At 42.9% G+C, this 21,085-nt stretch overlaps 1 protein-coding gene across 2 annotated transcripts in view; it reads left to right on the top strand.

Moving 5' to 3' along the window:
* The window catches only part of TTLL11 (tubulin tyrosine ligase like 11), a 281,019-nt gene that overhangs the window by 43,943 nt on the left and 215,991 nt on the right, over nt 1–21,085 (top strand). Inside the window, exon 2 of one of the 2 annotated variants that reach the window (XM_007968180.3) lies at nt 20,419–20,515. In XM_007968180.3, the coding sequence (XP_007966371.3) occupies nt 20,419–20,515 (97 nt within the window). Of the gene's footprint in view, nt 1–20,416; nt 20,516–21,085 lie in introns of those variants that run through there. The other variant, XM_073021894.1, reaches the window with a different exon arrangement.

The following is a 21,085-nucleotide window of genomic DNA, read 5'->3' as shown; positions in this document are numbered from 1 at the left end:
CTTTGAGTGTGGGTGGACCCTGTGTCTATGATGAGACATCGCCCCTGTGACCGTGTTACATTGTAGGGCAAAAGGGAGATATCCCTGGGGCTGATCTAATCAGGCCAGCCCTTTAAAGGAAAAGAGTTTTCTCTGGCTGCTTGCAGAAGAGGAAGTCTGAGAGATGCATTCCAGCCAGTCAGGAAGAAAGCAGATACCCATATTATCAATTACCTATGGGAGTCACTATGACAAGCAGCCAGTCTCTAGTTGCTGAGTGTGGTCCCTGGCTGACAGCTAGAAGGAAAATAAGGATCTCAGTCCCTCTGCTGCAAGGAGATGAATTCTACCAACAACTAGTGAGCACAGATGATGACCCTGAGCCCAGATGAGTGTCATAACCCTGGCAAAACCTTATTTTGAACCTGGTGATAACTGGAGCAGGGAACAGAGAAACCAGTTACACCATGGTGGATTCCTGACCTAAAGGACTGTGAACTAATAAATAGGTGTTGTCTTCAGGCACCACGTTTGTATTAATTTTTTGTGCAGCAATAGAAAGCTAATACAGGTTACACATTTTTTTTTTCTGGATCACAGAGCATTAAATACACATGTGTACATGTCTGTGTATCCCTCCAAGAAACCTCAAGCTTCTCTAGGGCTAGAGCTGCATCTCATTCATCTCTAGAGTCATTTTGGCTGGGTTTGTTCCTGGCTCTGCCACTTATGAGTTGAAAACTGAGGCAAGTTACTTTACGTCTCTGTGCCTCAGTTTCCTCATCTGTTAAATGGGTATGATGATAGCACTTACCTCTAGGGTTGTTAGGAGTTTTAAGTAACTTAATACATTGAAAGTGCTTAGAGCCATGCCTGGCACGTGGTAAATGCTCAGCAAACATGGCGATAGTGGTTTTATTTTATATCCCAGCCCTTAGCCCAGTAGCTAGCATGTGATAGGCATTCGATTAATGTTTGTCAAGTGGATGAATTAATTACAGCTAGAATCTCAGTTTCCTGAGTCTTAATCCCACAATGTTTCTTTTAATCATTATTTGCAACAGGATACAGGCTTTTCCAAAGCTAAGTTGACTGGCTCGGTTTCTTCAAGGTGCACCGAGAAAGCATCAGATTTATCACAGCATGGAAATGCAGAAGTGTTTAAACTGGTCCCAGAGTGCTTAAGGACCTGCATGCTGTGGATGCTGACTGAAAGCCGTACATGGCCTAGCTCTGCCTTAATAGACCATGCCAGCTGATCAGGGTGACACACACTTAATGCAATTGCCTCATTATCTGGTCAACAGGGAAATGCCAGCTGTCATTGCCAACTGAGCTGGGCCATCAATCAGTTTGTTCTGAGTTCATTAAGTAAATTAAAAGGTATTACTTAAATACTTAGTAGAGGAATAACAGCTCTCATCTCAAGGAGCTAGTGAAAGCACTGGATTTGGCCACAGCTATTAGCTGTGTTGAACTGTGAAAAATGAGATTTGGAACTTATAGCTCAACATCAGAAACAAAAGGAGGCTCCAGAATTTGATAAAGATGCCCATACGTGCTAGCCCCCTCTCCCATCACTTTTGGGCAGTTATTGCTGATGATACCTTTTAAAATTCTAAACAGCAGAGTGGACTCTCTCTCTTGCAGCCAGGAGCTGGCCCATCCCTCTTGAAACTGGACCACACTGTGGTCATATATTTCCTTTCCCCTGTGGTGAGGTGGACATGAACATTATTGTTAAATCCTTGCCTGGAGGAATGAGGGACCAAATCTGAATATGACCGCTGTAGGCTTGAGCAGTTTCACATTAAAATTGGTCTTGAGGTTTATGGATTCTGGCTCCACTGAGTTCCCTGTCTGTTGCAAAGCCCTGTGGGCAGGCTTTCCTTCCTCCACATGGAGCTACACGCCATTAATTCTTCTAGCATCTGTTTCGTGCCTACTCCCTCCCAGGCACTGGGCTAGGCACCAGGAGTATGGAGATCATGAAGGTGTTCCTGCCTCAAGGAAACTTATGATCCTGCTCCTCATGGTCCTGTGCCTACACCACCTTCCTGGCTTCTAGACTTGGCAAATTCCACCTCACCTTTGACGTTTCTTCCAAACCACACCTTTTCTTCCAGCAGAATAACTCATGCTTCTGCTTCATGCTCCTGTAGCCCTTTGGCTCTCATCTGCTAGAGCCTGGGTGAATTTGCATTATCATTTGTTTACAAGTCCATCCTGAAGACAGGGACTGAGCCTTATTCTTTTCTGAACCCCCCAAGTGCCTGACATTGAGTTGATACATAATAAAGTTTGCTTGAATGAAAGACTAAGTTCGCAAAAGGGCATAACTATTCTTATGTAAGGTGTGTAGGAGGGTGGAGGTGGGGATGGAGCCAGAGAATAAATGTGGTTTTTAAATATCTCTTTTACCACCAGAGGGAGAGGTGTGTTTATAAATACCTCTTTATGTGAGCCTTTAGGTTCTGTGGTCTCAAGGCCAAAGAGAAGCTCAGGGCCTTTCCAAGCGACTTCTCAAAATGTTTTTACTTCAATTAAAAGTAGATATGATTGGCCGGGCGCAGTGGCTCACATCTGTAATCCGAGCACTTTGGGAGGCTGAGGCAGGCAGATCACTTGAGGCCAGGAGTTCAAGACCATCTGGCCAACATGGTGAAACCCTGTCTCTACCAAAAATATGAAAATTAGCCAGGTGAGGTGGTGGGTGCTTGTAATCCCAGCTACTCACTAGGAAGGCTGAGGCAGGAAAATTGCTTGAATCCGGGAGCCAGAGGTTGCAGTGAGCTGAGATTGTGCCAGTGTACTCCAGCATGGGTAACAGAGCGAGATTCAGTAAAAAAAAAAAAAAGAAAAAAAAAAGAAAAAAAGAGTGGATTTGAGCTTGAATTGTGTCACCTTACAGCAGATCACTTTCTATTTTTCCCTGGAACACTTTGTCATTTATTGTTCTTTCTTACTGGAGGTTTAGGAGTGGTAGTGGGAATTTATTCACAGATTCAAATCTATAGGCAGTAAAATGCCATCCTCCCTGAACACCTTTAATACAATAGTGGGGTTTAATGCAATATTTGTTCTTGGCGCCACCTGTCTAGGGCAGCTGAAAGAAGTCTCCTTCCCTTCCCACCTCTGGCCTTTGCTTTTTCTCAGTAATCACTCCAAGAACACATCCACCCATTCAGCACTTCTTTCCTCTACGATTCCTCTATGAAGCAGGCATGTGCCCTTCTTGCCTTGGGTTCTCTCTACTCCCATTCCTGAATTTCCAGTTCCTGTGGGATACCTCCATTTGATGTCCTGTTGTCCCCTCTAGCTCAGTTCTTCTAAAAGTTAATTTTTTCTCCCGTTTATACTCCCATTCCAAACACTATCGCATTAGTGGTTCTGTTGGGCACTGATATCAGGAGGTGAGGCTTGGCATAGGCATAGGCACCCAGGTGGAAGATGCAGTGCTTTGAGCGGGAATTCTGTAGCAGTCTGTTCAGCACTCTGGAGAGCTCCTAGGTGGGGCCAGGTCCCTTCTCCCAAGAATGGGCCTGGGAACTCAGTACACACCCCATCATCACCGCAGTTCTATGATAGTTAGGGAACCTCATCCATTTCTTCTAGGCTCAGTTCTGTGGGGCCTAAGGATTTAATGGGGCTGGGTTCTAGTCCTTGTTCTACGACTTACTGGATGCAGTACCAGAGGGTTAAATAAACTGGTTATTTAATTGCTCTGAGTTTAGGTTTTTCACATAGGTAAAGTGAAAATAATATATGCACCTATTTCATAGTGTTGTTGTGAGGGTGAATTGAGATAGCACATGTAATATACACAGCACATAAATAGTAGCCACCGTTTTCATTATTATTACGGAAATTATCAGTACAATATTAATTTTTGCTACTATGTGATTGTATGACTTCAGGCTCTTGTGGCAGTGGCACATCTCTGGGAGTTTCCGGCTGGCTTTTGGGATCAGGAGGAGCAAATGAATTTGGAGCGGGGCAGAGCCCATTCACCTTTAGTTAGTCCTCTAGGAGACCTCTTCTGTCTCCCTTGGGTACATTATTTTGGCAGCACTGGATACATCGTGCTCAGTGCAAGTCATTGTCGATTGCTGGAAAAGAAGAGCAGCCCCTTGTAGATTTGCAGAGTGGGAAATATCCTGCATGTGGCAAATGGGGAAATAGGCTTGAAGAGGTCTGTGAATGCCCGAGGCAGCTCCGCGAGTCAGTGGCCACACACAGGACCAGCTCCTTGGGCTCCTGGCTGCTCTCTGCTCAGTCTTTGCCTGTGCACTTTGCTTCCTTCCTCCCCAGTCTTTTGGTAACTTCCCTTTTATTTGTCAAGAGTCAGTTCAAATGGCTTCTACCTCTCCAAGATTTGGTTGCTCCTTCTGTGAAATGGGGATATGATGGCTATTTAAAAGGTGGTGTGGAGCTCTGAATGGAAATTTGACAGCATAGGTAAAAAGCTTGGCTTAGATGGTGACTGCAGGCATTATTTGTCTGACTTGTCCACTGGTTCATTCATCCTCCTTTGTTGCCCTGTGATGGTTAATACTGAGTGTCAACTTGATTGGATTGAAGGGTGCAAAGTATTGATTCTGAGTGTGTCTGTGAGTGTGTCGCCAAAGGAGATTAACATTTGAGTCAGTGGGCTGGAAAAGGCAGACCAGCCCTTAATCTGGGTGGGCACCATCTAATCAGCTGCCAGCACAGCTAGAATATAAGGCAGGCAGAAAGATGTGAAAAGCTTGGACTGGCTTAGCCTCCTAGCCCACATCTTTCTCCCATGCTGGATGCTTCCTGCCTTTGAACATCGGATTCCAAGTTCTTCAGCTTTGGGACTTGGACTGGCTTCCTTGCTCCTCAGCTTGCAGATAGACTATTGTGGGACTTTGTGATCGTGTGAGTTAATACTTAATAAACTCCGCTTTATATATGTATATCTATCCTATTAGTCCTGTCTTTCTAGAGAACCCTGACTAATACATCCCCCCTTCAGCTTTGCGTCTCACCACTAACCCTCTGCTCCTATGTGTGGAATTTCTGAGCATCCCCCGAGCATACTACCTGGCTCAAAGGCATGACTTGCTTATGTGTTGAATAAATGAATTTATGGACCGGCAACACCATGGTGCCTTTAGACCAATGCTCTGGTGGGACTTGTTATTGGGGAAAGTACTGAATTGGACTGGGTTCCTGGGTAACTGGGAAAAAGCCACCCTAAGAGAAGTCAGGTGTGACTTTGGATAAAGTTGTCTGATATCCTGGGTGGGAGGTAAGTGTTGCTGAAATGGAAACCTGATTTGCATTGTTTCCGTTTCAGTTAATAAACCATTTAAAGTTTTGATGTGGAAGAGTCTAGGTAATTTGAGGCCTAGTGGTAAATTGATATAATTTACCAACTGTGAGGAAGTAGAGAACTGGGAGATTACTGTTGATAATTTGCAGGGTATAATGGAGTTAATTTATAATTTATAATTGATATTGGAGCTCTTTTCCATGGACTGAATTATGATGGAATGGAGTGAGAGTCATTTAAAGAGATTATTTTGTTGTTTGTGTCACCCTCATGAATTGGAAAGTAGGAAAAGAACACAGGGCTAAATTGGTATCTAATCTTTTCAGAGCTATTTGCTAAATAAACTGGAATTTTAATTAAAACTGCAAGGCAAGAGGTAAATCACTTTAGAAGTTTGTGAAGTTTTTTCTTTTTCTCTTGCCTAATAATATAATTACTACTAATAAAGATTCTTTATGGGTGGGAAATTAGCAGAATAAATAACTGGAGGAGATTGCTGTGGTACGCTGAAATTATGAAAGGGGCAAGGTTATCTTCCCCTCCTACTAATGGGGATTTTTCCTCCCCATTGTTAAATTGTTTGGTAACAAGTTTGATCTCATTAAAAGTATTGCAATCACAAGCGGAAGCAAGGTGGATGATGGGCCTCACTGTGGCTCTTCCAGCTTTCATTCATATGAATCAATGATAATGAATGGATTTAATAAAAAAATACAACATGCTTTGGTGATTAACTCAGTGAAGGATGAATGGCACCCTTACCCGGGGTAACATATTTGCAGTAATGAAGAAGAAGTGAACAGGAAAAGGAAACTTCATAGATCACAAGAATTGCTACTTTCTAGCAAAAGGTTGTTAATTACTTATCCTTTTGCTATATTTATTGGCTCTATTAGAGGATGAGTAATTATTGTGTTCCCGGGAAACCCACTGGAGCCAGACGGCGCCTTTATTACACTGGAAGGCTCTTCAGGGTGCTAGTTATCTGTGTGGGAGTTCTCCCTTCAGATTCCCGAATGACTAGGAACCTGGCGGAGGTGAGACAGGAATGTAGCCCACGAGCAGAAGGGAAGGGGCCTGTGAAGTGTGTGAACTGTCAGAGCAGTCCTTGCACATGGAGCCATGACTGCCCTTACTTCCCCACGCCTGCCCCCAGCCCTGCTCCCTGCACATACTTTTTCCTGGCCCCAGTCACAACCCATGCTCCCTCCCCTTTCTCCCAGCCTAGGTCGGCTTCCTCATGGTCTTAGCTGCTCTCAGTCTCTCTCCACTCCTCATCCTCACTCCATCCTCCCCTGGTCTGACATAGCCCTGCTTGGGCACTGGGCACTTTGCACATAGCCCTGCTTGGGTACTTCCTCTGCCTGCAGAGTCAAGCTGCAGCTCCACAGCTTGCCCTGTGAGCCCACTGTGGTCTGTGTGGGCTGCGTGGACCTCTCCAGCTTGGGCTGTTCCCCTGTCCCCCCAGGATCCAGGCATGTGGGACATCTCTGCTGTCCCAGACTCCCTCATTCATGTGCGCTGATCCCTCTGCCTGATTTCCCTTCGTCTCTTCCTTTGCGAAGGCCTACTTTACGCCCCACTCCAGTGGCCCCTCCTTGGTTAAGCTTTTTCTCATTTAGACCAGAAACCACTGCTCCTCCCTCTGGGCTCTCACACCGCTCTTTGGCACGCGGAGTGCATTTGCAGATCTGTCCACAAATCTACCTCTACCTCGACCTGGCTCCTGGATCCCTGGTGGACAGAGCCATGCTTCATGGAATGTTTTTCCTGAGGTGGGTTTGTGGAGGGCCAGCTTCTGCTTTCTCTGCCAACAGGCATGTCTGGGGATACTTCCTCTCTGCCTTTCTCACCAAGGGACTTAATTAGATGAACAATCCAGAGAATCTCAATATTCTCTAATTGGACTAATTTGACTCCTACTGTCTACCAGGCCGTTCACAAACAGACTTTAACCTATGCGGTTGTTTTCATCTTTACAACATCCCCTGTGAGGGAGGCTCTGCTACTCATCTTTCTCAGATGATGAAACCAAGGCCCTTAATAGTTGGCAGGGCTGAGATTTGAATCCAAGTCCCTGAACTCGAGGGAAGGAGCCTTTCTGCACGTGTCGGCTTTCTCCAGAGGTTACATGCCTACCCATGAAGACTCATGAGGCTTTAATACCATGATTGTACCATGTGCACTTTGCTAGTCCTGCAAAACACCCCCATATCCTAGCTCTTTTGGATAGCAGAAAGATGGATGAAGGAGGAGTTTTTAAAAATCTTATCAGTCAATAAGTATGAGGTGAAGAATGATAAGAAAGAATGGAAGAGAAAAAGGAAACCAACATTTTTTGAATACCTACTGTGCATCAAGCATTGTGTGCCAGGCCCTGTGCTAGGTGGTTCAAACGTATTATTAATCCTTGTAATAACCCAATCAAGTTGATGTTACTGTTCCTGTCGAGGAAACAGGCTTGGAGTTGCTCCCATAGGGAGGCTTTCCCACCAGCCCCTTCCAAAGACACTGCAGTCGGGAAGCTGTCTGGTCCCTCACCGGCATGGGGAAACCTTTTCTCACCAGCCCCATTTTCTGTAGGCAAGAGTGAGCCTGGAATTTTCCTGAGCCCCTCAGTTGGGGTAGAATTTCTCCTCTGTCTGGGGAGCAATGCTGTTCACTGTGATGTGAGCAGCAAGGCAGAGAAGTGAGCGGGCCTCCCTCTTTCAGCCTGAAAGGGACATGCCTTCTTTGGATGTGCTCACATTTGGCAGATAGAACTGTGTTCCATCTGGTCACACCCTTCAGGATTTCATCAGTTTCCACCAGTATTTTCTTAGTCAGCTTGTTTTCTTGATTGAGGAAGAGTGATAGATTTTTTTTTTTTTTGGTCCACTCTTGAAGGGCAGTTGCTTAGTCCTTTCTTTGTCTTAGTTGGCCTCTTCTGGACTTTTCTGTGCTATGTTTTTTCTTTTACAATTTTTATTGCTATAGATTCTTTCTAATTTGGTCTTGAGGTCTCTCTGTTGAGTGTGGCCACAAGCCCAGATAGCCAGTCTCTAGGAGAGCCCTGATGAAGGGGATGGTTGGGTTTGGGTGTGTGTTAGATGAGACAACACGGTGAGGAGGTGAAACGGAAGAAATTTATTACTCAGAGGATCCAGAGAGATTAGGGGCATTGACTGGGGACCATCTGGAAATCTGGAGGGGACAGAGAGCGCAACCAGTGAATGGGAAGTGAGAGCGAGTGAGTGAGCAAGAGAGAGAGACACACCCACACAGAGAGAGAGAGAGAGAAGAGAGACAGACAGACTCTGGTGTTGGTGATTAGGTTTTGTTGTGGTCAGCAGCTGTGGGTGCGCTGGGTTTTGGGTCCGTAGGACGAGCAACAAGCAGGCAGTATCACCAACAACGACATGGAAAGGAAAGTTTTAACTAGGCCAAAGGCGATGTGGTATGACTGGGTTTCAAATAACTTATGCCAGGCCACAAAATGAATGCCAAGGCAGAAACTGCAGGGTATATTAAAGAAATTTATGACATCTTCTTTGAAGTGTTTGTCACAACTCTCTGCTCTATGTGCTCATTCCATCCATCCATCCATCCATCCATCCATCCATCCATCCATCCCCCTTAGTTGAATTGAAGGAGTGCAATCTTTGGAGATAAACCAACATGGCTTCAAATTCTGGGTTTGTCACTTATTAGCAATGCGATTATATTTCTTTATCTGTAAAATGGAGGCATTTATGTAAGATATCAGGCACATTGTTAAGTACTCAATAGTAATTATTATATTCATTATATTATAAGTATATATTTATCTTAAATTCCTTCATTCTCAGAACATGTTCTGTCTCTGGGACCTTGCTCTAAAACTGAAATGGTGCATTCATTATCTATTGCGGTGTAACAAATTTCCCCAAAACTTAGCAGCTTAAAACAGAAACATCCATGATCTTACACCATTTCTGAGGGTTAGGAATCTGAGTGTGACTTAGCTGGGTGGTTCTAGCTTAGGCTTTTTCATGAAGCTACAATCAAGCTGTTGGGCAGGGCCGCAGACCCTGAGTACTTGACTGGGGCTGACGGATCCACTTCCAAGCTCATTCACATGGCTGATGGCAGGTGACTTTGATTGCTTACCACGTGGGCATCTCCCTAGGCATTCCCAAAGCAAGGGGGAGTGGGGAGACTAAGGCAGATGCCATAGTCTTTTTATAAAAATATCCTAAATATCAGAAGTGATGGCTTATCACTTCTGCTGTATGCCATTGGTCATCTAGACCAAGCCTGTGACAGTGTGGGAGAGGACACACAGGGAATGAATTCCAGGAGGCAGGGATCATTGGGGACCATCTTTGAGGCTGCAGACCACAGGTAGGGGAGAGGGTAGAAAGAAGAATAAAATGTCTCTCCCCGAAGCATCCTGTCAGGTGAGAGAGGCAGTCGTGTAAGCATAAATGCCCCGTGAGGCAGTGACTATATTACTGGCACCAACAGAATGCCAGGGGAATATTGGAGAGAACTCTATTAACCTGCCTGAAGGCATCATGGAAGGTTTCCCGAGTGCAGGCACACCGCAGTGTCCTTACTCAAGAGCTGTCCTAATGACACGCGATATTTGGTTGGCGTCTTTTTAAATTGAAGTTACTTGTTGAGGTGGTTTCCTTGGACATTAAAAATAATAACCTGTCTCATATAACAACAATGTACTGTTTACAGAGTGCTTTCCCATGTGTTATCACAGTCCACATAACAGCCCTGGGAGGTGGACAGGTTTTATTACTATTGTTTTTCTCAGTTGTGGCTGAGCTGCGGAAGCTTAAAAGGGCAAAGTCACTGTCAGAGTCTCTGAGCAGGGTGTGGGGGGTTGGGCTTGAGCCCGGGTCTTGCTGGTCCATGCTTGGTGCTTTAGCCGCCTCACCTTCCCTGTGTTTCCTTTGAGTACTTTGGACCCCTCATCTTAGAGCAGCCATATGGACCATTTCCCGCCTACAGATGCATTGCCCACAGACTTGCTCATATCAAAGCTTATTTGCCACCTTTATCCTCAGTCACTTGAAATGCTTTCTGTTCACAGAGAAGCTTTATGAAGAAAATCATTCACAAAGTACAGAAATATGAACTGTGCTTTCATCAGCATTCACTGTGAAATTTCATTTTGCAAAATCCCCAGGGGGACTTGAACTTTCTGTTTGGGCCATTAGAAGAGGGACCCGAACATCAATTCCTTAAACACAGATTTGCTCAAAGAACATTTAACAGCTTCAGTTCTCATGAATGTGACTATTTTGCAAGTTTGCTTTTAGTTCTTCTGGTAAAGTGGGAAAAGATTTCGGGTCCATCCAGGTGTATACTCTGGGGGAGGAACTTGCTTTGTGACAAAGATGGTAGCATGTAGGGTGAGGGTAGGTTAGTTACAGTTATTCATCTGTGACTAATAAATAAGACTATAGCGATCTCCAAAAATACATCTTCAGTGCTGAAGTGCATGGGCCTTGAAACTGCGCAGACCTGGATTTGATCCTGCCTCTGTCCTTACTATAATACCTCTGTGACCTTGGGAAAGTTATTTACTCTCCTAGCGCTTGGTGCCCTCATTTGCAAATAGGGTTAATAGTAGCACCTATATCATAACCTTTATCATAGGGTTAATAGCACCTTTATCATGTTTGTGGATTAAATAAGGTCATACATGTAAAGTGTTTAACACATAGACATAGGAATAAGCATTACCTAAATGCTAATGTTAGTGGTGATGATGATGACATGTATTTGAGTGACTGCTCTTTGTGAGTTCATTCATTCATGAAACATTACTGCAGACATTGCTAACACTGGTATCTGAGAATAACTAGGGGCTGTAGGGAGTCTTTGAATCTCCTAAGCTCACGTGGAATATTTTGTGCATGTGTGTGCTTTTTTTTTTTTTTTTTCTGGCACGAATCTCAAAGGGATTTATGACCTCAGAAAGGTTAAAAACAAAGCCTACAGGGTGCTGAAGACTTGGTGTTAGGGGTACACTGATGAGCATGGGGCTCTCCTTGTGCTTAAAGAGTTTGCAAAGAGGCCAGGCGGACAGATGTGCAGACAAGATGTTGCAGAATGACCTGTGGTGGGTGTAGTGACAGAGGTCACAGACAAAGAGAGCCGAGAGATCATCATCATGGAGGGGGAGTGGATGGGCAAGCCCAGTCAGAAGATCCCAGTCAGAAGATCCCAGGCGGAAGGAATGACGTGAAGAAACCCAGGCCACCGAACAATAAAATGCTGTATCCTTAAAGGATCGAGAGCAGTCACAGTGGCAGTGCAAGTGCCCAGGAGTTAAGTGACCCAACTTGAGGTGGGCAGGTTGGCAGAGGGGAGTCTGTGAAGTGTCTTTCAGATGAGGCTTGGGGCTTAGCCTTGATCCTGTGGTCAGTCCCTGGGGAGGCATTGAAGAGTTGTAAGCAAAGGAGTGATATGGTCAGAGCTGTGTTTAAAAATAAAAATCTGGGCTGGGCTCAGTGCCTCACATCTATAATCCCAGCACTTTGGAAAGCCAAGACGGGAAAACTGCTTGAGGCCAGGAGTTTGAGACCAGCCTGGGCAACACAGCGCAACTCTGACTCTACAAAAAGTAAAAGATATAGTCAGGTGCTGTGCCATGTGCTTATAGTTCCAGCTACTAGGGAGGCTGAGGCAGGAGGATCACTTGAGGCCGGGAGTTTGAAGCTGCAGTGACCTATGATCATACCACTGCACTCCAGCCTGTCTGACAGAGTAAGACCCCATCTCTGAAAAAAATAAAAATAAAAATAAAAATAATGAAAATAAAAGTCTCTCATCCTGCTGTGTGTCAGGTAGACTAAAGAGGAGACCGTGGAGGAAGGGAGATAGGGGAGGAGGCTGGTGAGAGATGAGGCCCTGAACTAAGGCAGAGGCAGTGGGGATTCAGGAAGGAGGGAAAATTAAAAATAAGCTAGGAGATCAACCAGAGGGCTTGCTGCCCAGTGGATGTTGAGGAGGGAGAAGGTGACATGGGTGATTCTCAGGGTTATGGCTTCTAATTTTCCTGTGGGCCTGGGACCTGCCAGATACCTGGTTATACCCCACTGGAGACCTGAGACAAGCATATCAAATTGTTCCTAGCCCTGGAAATGCATAGTGTTAATGAGGGAGATAAGGATTACACATGAAATAACTAAAGAACAGCACAGGCACATCCTAAGCATAGTGAGAGAATCAGGAAGGTGATGGTGTGAACTGGAGTGGTTCCAAAGCTCTCTGTGGTGTTATATCAAATGAGCAGTTTTTAATGTTCATCTTGTCTGACCTCTCAGCCTCCCACCACTCCTTTAGTCTTGAAACACTTTTCCCTTGCTTTTACAACACGTAGTCTCTCTCTCTGTGATCTCTCTTTCCTGGTTGGCTCGCTGGGTTCATTGTTTTCTGGGGGCGGGGGGTGGGGGTGGTGGGGGCGTGCTCCAGCACAGGGTGCAGCCCTACGTGAGCTGCCCCCTGCTGAAGTCTCATCTCCACCACTTCCCTCTTGTCTTCTCTGCTACAGCCACCCTGACCCTCCTTCAGGCTTTGCATTGTGTCAATGACAGTCCTACCTCTGTGCTTTTACACATTTATTTTCTGTCTGAACGCCCTTCCTCCCTCATCTCCTAGTCAACTCCCATTCTTCCTTCCAATCTCAGCTCAAATTGCCCATCCTCGGGAAAAGGTTGACCATTTGATTTATTGCCCAAACTGGGATACATTTGAAAGTGCAAGGGGTGTTATAAACAATAACACCAGGACAACAGGCATACGCTGGAAGCTTCCTGGACAAATGGACACCCCTGACATGGGGTGACCTTCTCAGGCTCCCCAGATGTGATTGGATCCCCCTGTGCCCTCGTTGCTCTTTGGTATTCCTTCCACAGCCCCTACCACGGTTTATAGTGATAACTTTGAGCACCATCTGGCTTATCGCCTTCTCCCCAGTGGACTGTATACTCCACGAAGGCAGACATGTCCTGTTGTGTTGTTGGTTCCTGAGACCCTTTGCCGCATAGGAGGTACTTAATCAACACCTAATGAGTACCTGAATCAATGATGGAACTCAGATTGTATTGTTCTGTGGCATGTACTAGGCACTTCCATTTCCATATCTTGGTTGGTTCTCCTCGCTATCTTCCCACATTTCCTCATCTCCATCTCCTGAGGATAGAGGCTTGATTATGATCTCACAGTGAGTGCCAGAGACAAGTCTAGGACTCTCTTGATCCCAAATCCAGTGCTTTCCCCAAAAGTGTCTGAGGAAGAGAAAAGGAAAGATGTCTACCAGATTTAGAACCCGGGTAACTGCGAGGATGGTCAGGACTGGAAAAAGATGGAGAATGGGGATCTGAGAACCATTTGTCAGCTTTCAATGCTCCATGACAATCTGAACAGCATTCTACGCTGCAGACAGCTCAGAGTAGAGCCACAAATGGCCCCTCAGCCGCAGAGGGTGTATTAGTCTGTTCTTGCTATAAAGAGGTACCTGAGGCTGGGTAATTGATAAGGAAAAGAGGTTTAATTGGTTTGTGGTTCACAGGCTGTACAGGAACAATGGCTGGGGAGGCTGCAGAAACTTACAGTCATGGCAGAAGGCAAAGAAGAAGGAGGCATCTTACATGGCTGGAGCAGGAGGAAGAGAGATAAAGGGGAGGTGCTACACACTTTTAAACAACCAGGTCTTGTGAGAATTCACTGTCATGAGAACTGCAAGAGGGAAGTCTGTCCCCATGAACTAATCACCTCCCACCAGGCCTCTTCTCCAACACTGGGGATTGCAAGTCGACATGAAATGTGGGCAGGGACACAAATCCAAACTGTATCAGGGGGCTTAAGCAGATGGTGTTTTGTTTTTATTGTGGTAAAACATACATGATATAAAATTTACCATTTTAACCATTTTTAGGTGTACAGTTCAGTGGCTTTAAGTACAATCACACTGCTGTCCAACCATCACTGTCATGCATCTCCAGAACTTTCTCATCTTCCCAAACTGAAACTCTGTACCCATTAAACACTAACTCCCTATTTCTGTTCCCTTCAGCCCCTGGCAACCACCATCCTACTTTCTGCCTCTATGAATTTGACTACTCTAGGTGCCTCAGATAAGTAGAATCATATGATATTTGTCTTTTTGTGTCTGGCTCATTCACTTAGCATCACATCTTCAAGGTACATCCATGTTATAGCAGAATTTCCTTCTTTTATGAGGCTGGATAATTTTCTATTGTATTTATATACCATATTGTGTTTATTTCTTCATCCACTAATGGACACACCTGGGCTTTTTCTATATTTTGGCTATTGTGAATAATGCTCCTATGAATGTTGTATATAAATATCTGTTTGAGTTTCTGCTTTCATTTCTTTTCCTTTTTTTGAGATGGAGTCTCATTCTGTCACCCAGGCTGGAGTGCAGTGGTGTGATCTCGGCTCACTGCAACCTCTGCCTCCTGGGTTCAAACGATTCTCTTGCCTCAGCCTCCCAAGTAACTGGGATTACAGGCGCACCACGACACCCGGCTAATTTTTGTATTTGTAGTAGAGACGGGATTTCGCCATGTTGGCCAGGCTGATCTTGAACCCCTGACCTCAGGTGATCTGTCCACCTCAGCCTCCCAAAGTGCTGGGATTACAGGGGTGAGGAACTGCACCCAGACTGCTTTCATTTCTTTTGGGGGATACACCCAGAACTGGAATTGCTAGATCAATCAGCCAGTAATTTTTTTTAAACTACAGCAGCTTTCTATATTCTTAATGCACAAGGGTTCCAATTTCTCTGTATACTTGTCAACGCTTATTTCCCGTTTTTTTTTTCTTTTTTAGATAGGATCTCTCTTTATCATCTAGACTGGAGAGCAGTGGTGCAATCATAGTTCTCTATAGCCTCAAACACCTGGGCTCAAGCAATCCTTCCACTTCAGCCTCCCGAGTAGTTGGGACTACAGGCATGCCACTATGCCCAGCTAATTTTTTGGGTATTTTGTTGCTGTTGTTTGTTAGATGGGGGCCCTGCTATGTTGCTCAGGCTGGTCTTGAACTCCTCCCATTTCAGCCTCCCAATGTGCTGTGATTACAGGTGTGTGCTGCCTCACCCAGCCTATTTTCGATAATAGTTATCCTAATGGGTATGAAGCAGTTTCTTATGATTTTGATTTGCAATTTTTAAAAAAATTAATGATGTTAAATATGTTTTCATATGCTCGTTGCCATTAGTATATTTTAGGAGAAATGTCTATTCAGGACTTTTGTCCATTTTGTAAGTGTTTTTTCATTGTTGAGTTGTAGGAGTTTAAAAATATATTCTGAATATTGATCTATTATCAAATATATGATTTTCATGTATTTTCTGCCATTCTGTGGGTTGCCTTTTCACTCTGTTCATAGTGTTTTTTGATGCAAAAAAGTTTTTGATTTTAATCTTTGATTTACCTATTTTGTTTTTTGTTGGCTGTGCTTATGTTGTCGTATCCAAGAAATCATTGCCAAATTCAGTGTTATGAAGCTTTTCTCCTATATTTTCTGTATTTCTAGTGTTATGAAGCTTTTCTCCTATATCTTCTGTATTTCTAGTGTTAAGCTTTTCTCCTATATTTTCTATATTTCTAGTGTTATGAAACTTTTCTCCTATATTTTCTATATTTCTAGTGTTATCAAGCTTTTCTCCTATATTTTCTATATTTCTAGTGTTAATGAAGCTTTTCTCCTATATTTTCAATATTTCTAGTGTTATGAAGCTTTTCTCCTACATTTTCAATATTTCTAGTGTTATGAAGCTTTTCTCCTATATTTTCTATATTTCTAGTGTTAATGAAGCTTTTCTCCTATATTTTCAATATTTCTAGTGTTATGAAGCTTTTCTCCTATATTTTCTATATTTCTAGTGTTATGAAGGTTTTTTCCTATATTTTCTTCTAGAGGATTTAATAGTTTTGGCTCATATGTTTAGGCCTTTGATCTATTTTGGGTTAATTTTTGTATACAGTATAAGGTAAAGGTCCAACTTCATTCCTTTTGCATGTGGATATTCAGTTTTCCCAGCACTGCTTCTTGAAAAGACTGCCCTTTCCCTATTGAATAGTCTTGTCATCCTTGTTGAGAATCATTTGATCACACCTGAGAGACTTTATTTCTGAGCTATCCTATCCCACTGGTCTCTATATCTGTCTTTATGCCAGTACCACATTGATCTTTTTTTTCATTTGTTTTTGTTTTCATTTTTAAAGCATTTTTGGTTCACAGCAAAATTAAGCATATGGTGCAGAGATTTTCCATATACCTTTTCCCCCACCTGCATTCACAGCCTCCCCCACCATCAAAATCCTGAATCAGAGTGGTGTATTTTTTACAACTGATGAAACTACATTGACATGTCATCATCACCCAAAGCCCATAGTTTACATTACTGTTCACTCTTGGTGCTACTCTATGGGTTTTGAAAAATGTATCATGACACGTATCTGCCATTGTAGTATCATACAGAGTATTTTCACTGCTCTAAATCCTCTGTACTTCACCTATTCATCTTTTCCTGCCCTCTGGCCCCTGGCAAATACTGATCTTTTTACTGTCTGTAGTTTTGCCTTTTCCAAAATGTAATTTAGTTGGAATCATACAGCATGTAGCTTTTTCAGATTGGCTTATTCCATTTAGTAATATGCATGTAAGATTCTTCCATATCTTTTGTGGCTTGACAACTCATTTCTTTTTAGCACTGAAAAATATTTCATTGTTTGGATATACTGTAGTTTATTTATCCACTCACCTGCAGAAGGACTCACCTACTGAAGGATGTCTCAGCTGCTTCCAAGTTTTGGCAGTTACGAATACAGCTGCTATAAACATTCATGTGCAGATTTTTGTGTGGATATAAGTTTTTCAACCCATTTGGGTAAATACCAAGGAGAACTAATTACTGGATTATATAATAAGAGTATGTTTCGTTTTGTAAGAAACTGCCAAACTGCCTTCTAAAGTGGCTTTACCGTTTTGCATTTCCACCAGAAAGGAATGAGGGTTCCTGTTGCTCAACATCCTTGCCAGCATTTTGTGTGTCAGTGTTTTGGACTTTGGCCATTCTAATAGGTGTCTGGTGGTATCTCATTGTTATTGTATACACTATTTGATTACCATAGCTTTGCTACAGGTTTTGACATCAGGAAATGTGAGACCTTCAGGCTGGGCGCAGTGGCTCATGCCTTTAATCCCAGCACTTGGGGAGGCTGAGGTAGGTGGATGACCTGAGGTCAGGAGTTCGAGACCAGCCTGGCCAACATGGTGAAACCCAGACTCTACTAAAAATACAAAAAATAGCTGGGTGTGCTGGCGGGTGCCTGTAATCCCAGCCACTTGGGGGCTGAGGCAGAAGAATCACTTGATCTGGGAGGCAGAGGTTGCAGTGAGCTGAGATTGTGCCACTGCACTCCAGCCTGGGTGACAGACTCTGTCTCTGTCTCAAAAAAAAAAAAGAAAAAGAAAAAGAAAAAAAAGGAAGTGTGAGAACTCCACTTGGTTCTTTTTTTTTTTTCAAGATTGTTTTGGCTATTTGGGGTCCCTTGTAATTCCATATGAATTGTAGGGTGGATTTTTTTATTTTGAAAAAAGTTATTGGGATTTTGATAGAGACTGCATTGCATCTGTAGATCATTTTGGGTGATACTGACATCTTAACAATATTAACTCTTCCAGTCTATGAGCATAGGATATCTTTCTATTTATTTGTATTAAATCTTCTTTAATTTCTTTTATAAATATTTTATAGTTTTCAGTGTACAAGTCTTTCACCTTTTGGTTAATTCCTAAGTATTTTATTCTTTTTAATGCTATTATAAATGGAATTCCTTAAAAAATATCCTTTTTGGATTGTTCGTTATCATGTATGAAGACACAGTTGATTTTTATGTGTTGATTTTGTATCCTGCAACTTTGCTGAATTTGTTTATTACTTTTAATATTTTTCTGTGGAATCATTAGAGTTTTCTACATACGGGATCATGTCATCAACATACAGATAATTTTGCTTTTTGTTTTCTAATGTGGATACCTTTTATTTCTTTCTCTTGCCTATTCTGGCTAGAATTTATAATACTGTGTTGATGTTAAATAGAAGTGGGCATCTTTGTCTTATTCCTGATCATGGAGGAAAAGCTTTAGAGCTTTTAGTATTTTACCATTGAGTATGATGTTAGCTGTGTAAGCGGACAGTTTTTAAAGGAGCTTAAAAAGAGATAGGATTATGAAATCCAGGGACTTATTTAAAATTATGTCCCCCATATTTCTAGCACATAATCTAACATATAATAATTCCTGAGTGAATGGACACGTTTTTAAAAATGGTGGTTTGTCAAAACTGAATGAGCTAAAGATGCCTCTAAATGGAGGATCTATTTGGTGTTTATGAGGGTGGTAAGAATTGAAGAGTGATGAAAAAGGAGATAAGAGTCATTGGGTTGCCCGCTGACAAGGTGTTAGTTCCTCATTGTGGGCAACAAAGCCACTTTACCCTTTGCTTGGGTAGCCTGCTTAATTCTGGTTATTTTCTCCTTCTCTATACTAGCACTTAACAACTAGAAGAAAATAACATATGTTGTATCTCTTTGTATTTGTGAGTACTGAATTAATAACTTACAGCCTATTGCATAAAAAGAAAATGAGCAAAATGCTATAAATTATAGATGGAAGTTGTTAATATGAGTAGAGTGTACAACATATGCCTCACTGTGCACAGCTTTGAAAGAATGTGACTGATTTGAGTGACTTGAGTCTGGCTTCATTTCAATGTGGAATGGATGGAAAGCATTGAGTCACCACCATTTCGTTAGTAAGGCTATGTTCTTCCATCGGACCTTGGCTCCCCAATTTGAAGTAGGTAAAAATTCTGATTACCTGTAGTCCTAGAATGGGAAAATCAAAAGATTTTTATTTAATGTGTTAGCATTCCTATTCGTGTGCACTTTTAACAAGCAAATTCTGAATATGAACTAACATGGCCTCCCTCTTCTCCTTTAACAAGGTAATCTGAGTTACAGATTTAAAAAATAGGTTCATTAAATGCAGAGCTTGTTGATAACTTTGAGAAGCAGCAGGATGTAGTGGAAAGAACAGGCACTTTTGTCTCAGTGAGAGATTTTCTGGCTGCAAATAATTGAAACTCTGTAACTTGTGCCAAACAGGATTTTAGAAGACCAAAAAGGTATTCTCGGGATACAAGGCTGTCTTATAGGCTCATGCGGGTCTGAGGCCACTCAGTCTGTGTTTCTAGGGTTATGTGGTCTCATCTCTGCCTTCCCTCCCACACCTGCTCCTTTCTTGTCTCTCAGCAGACTGGCTGTCTCTGCTCCTGTGCACATAGCCAAACACAGCTGCCCTGCCCTGGCTTTTTATCCCTGCCAGTTCAAGGGCCAGCAGAGGCTGCCTGGCATCTCTGATTTCCAGATTCCTAGAAGAGAGAATCTGGTTGTCTCATCTTGAGTCAGATGACCACTCCTGATTTGTTCATTTATTAATTCAGGAAGTCTTTACGAGTTTCAGGAACTGTTTTAGGCATTGGCATTCATCTCACCATTAGGGGAGGGAGAGAGAGAGAGAGAGAGAGAGAGAGAGAATGTGTGTGTGTGAGAGAGAGAGAGAGAGAGAGGGGAAGAGGGACTCTGAAAGCTTATTCTTTTGGGCTCGGTTGAGGGTTGTAATTTTCAGAGGAAGGGACGTATGGGCTTGGAATTTGGATAGACCCAGACTCAAATCCTGGTTCCTCCCCTTACCAGCTCTGTGTGGCCCTTGGGCATGTTAAATTACCTCTGTCAGCCCAAAGTTTTGAATCAGCAAAATGGGAGTAATCCTTTATAGGGTAGTTATAAGGATTAAGGTGAAATGGTGCCTGCAAAGCCAGGAGTGTAGTATCTGCCACATGTAATCAGAGCTCTACCACTTGGAACAAGTTTTTAAACCTGTCTGAATCTGTTTCCTCATCTGTAAAATGGGAAAGAATATCACTTACCTCATATGCGTATTAGAAGGATTAAACCATGGTAAGTGCACCAGGGTGCCGGGAATTTGTACGTAACAGATACTCAGTGTGGTCACTGCTCTTCTTATTCTTATTGTGAGTCACATTTTTTCTCTTCTAGTTCCCATTTGGCCGGCGCTTGCCTTGTGATATCTACTGGCATGGAGTTTCATTTCACGACAATGACATATTCTCCGGTCAAGTGAACAAGTTTCCAGGTATTTGCTATTATTGTTGACATTTAAAAATGTTTCTAGGGCCAAATCTCAGGTACACTTTTCTACAAAAATATGACAGTTATTTTTGAGATCAAACTTGGGGACTCTTAATTGGGAGTTGCTGTGTTCACTAGCTATTAAGGATTTAAGGATTGGAGACAGACTTTTAAAGGTTCAAAGGCAGGCTTTCTTGGTCTAATTCCACTGGTGGAAGAACATGGTTTCACTTTTTGGGTTATACATATAATGGGGGGTTCTAATGAGAGGAATATATTCTGAAAATGAAAAAAAATAGAACATTTCACTCTTGCAGGAAACAAAAGTACCAAAATTCTAGGCATATGTCATAGAAATGGGGTATCAGCTTCCCTTTTCTTTAAGTATTATATTTGGAGGTATCATTTTTAAAACCAAATATACCAGTCTCCATACTAAGTACTACAGGCTGCAGCCAGCCTCTGCCTTTTGCCTAATGACATTATCTCAGCAAGACTTATCCTACAAGGAGAAATCTTAGTGCTAGAAAAGCGTCATAGCCAGAACTAAGATATCCTCCCTCACTCCACTACC

The sequence above is a fragment of the Chlorocebus sabaeus genome, chromosome 12, assembly GCF_047675955.1.
Source record: "Chlorocebus sabaeus isolate Y175 chromosome 12, mChlSab1.0.hap1, whole genome shotgun sequence".
Lineage (NCBI taxonomy): Eukaryota > Metazoa > Chordata > Mammalia > Primates > Cercopithecidae > Chlorocebus > Chlorocebus sabaeus.
Note: the sequence above shows the minus strand (reverse complement) of the source record. Positions and strands in the feature narration are given on the sequence as shown.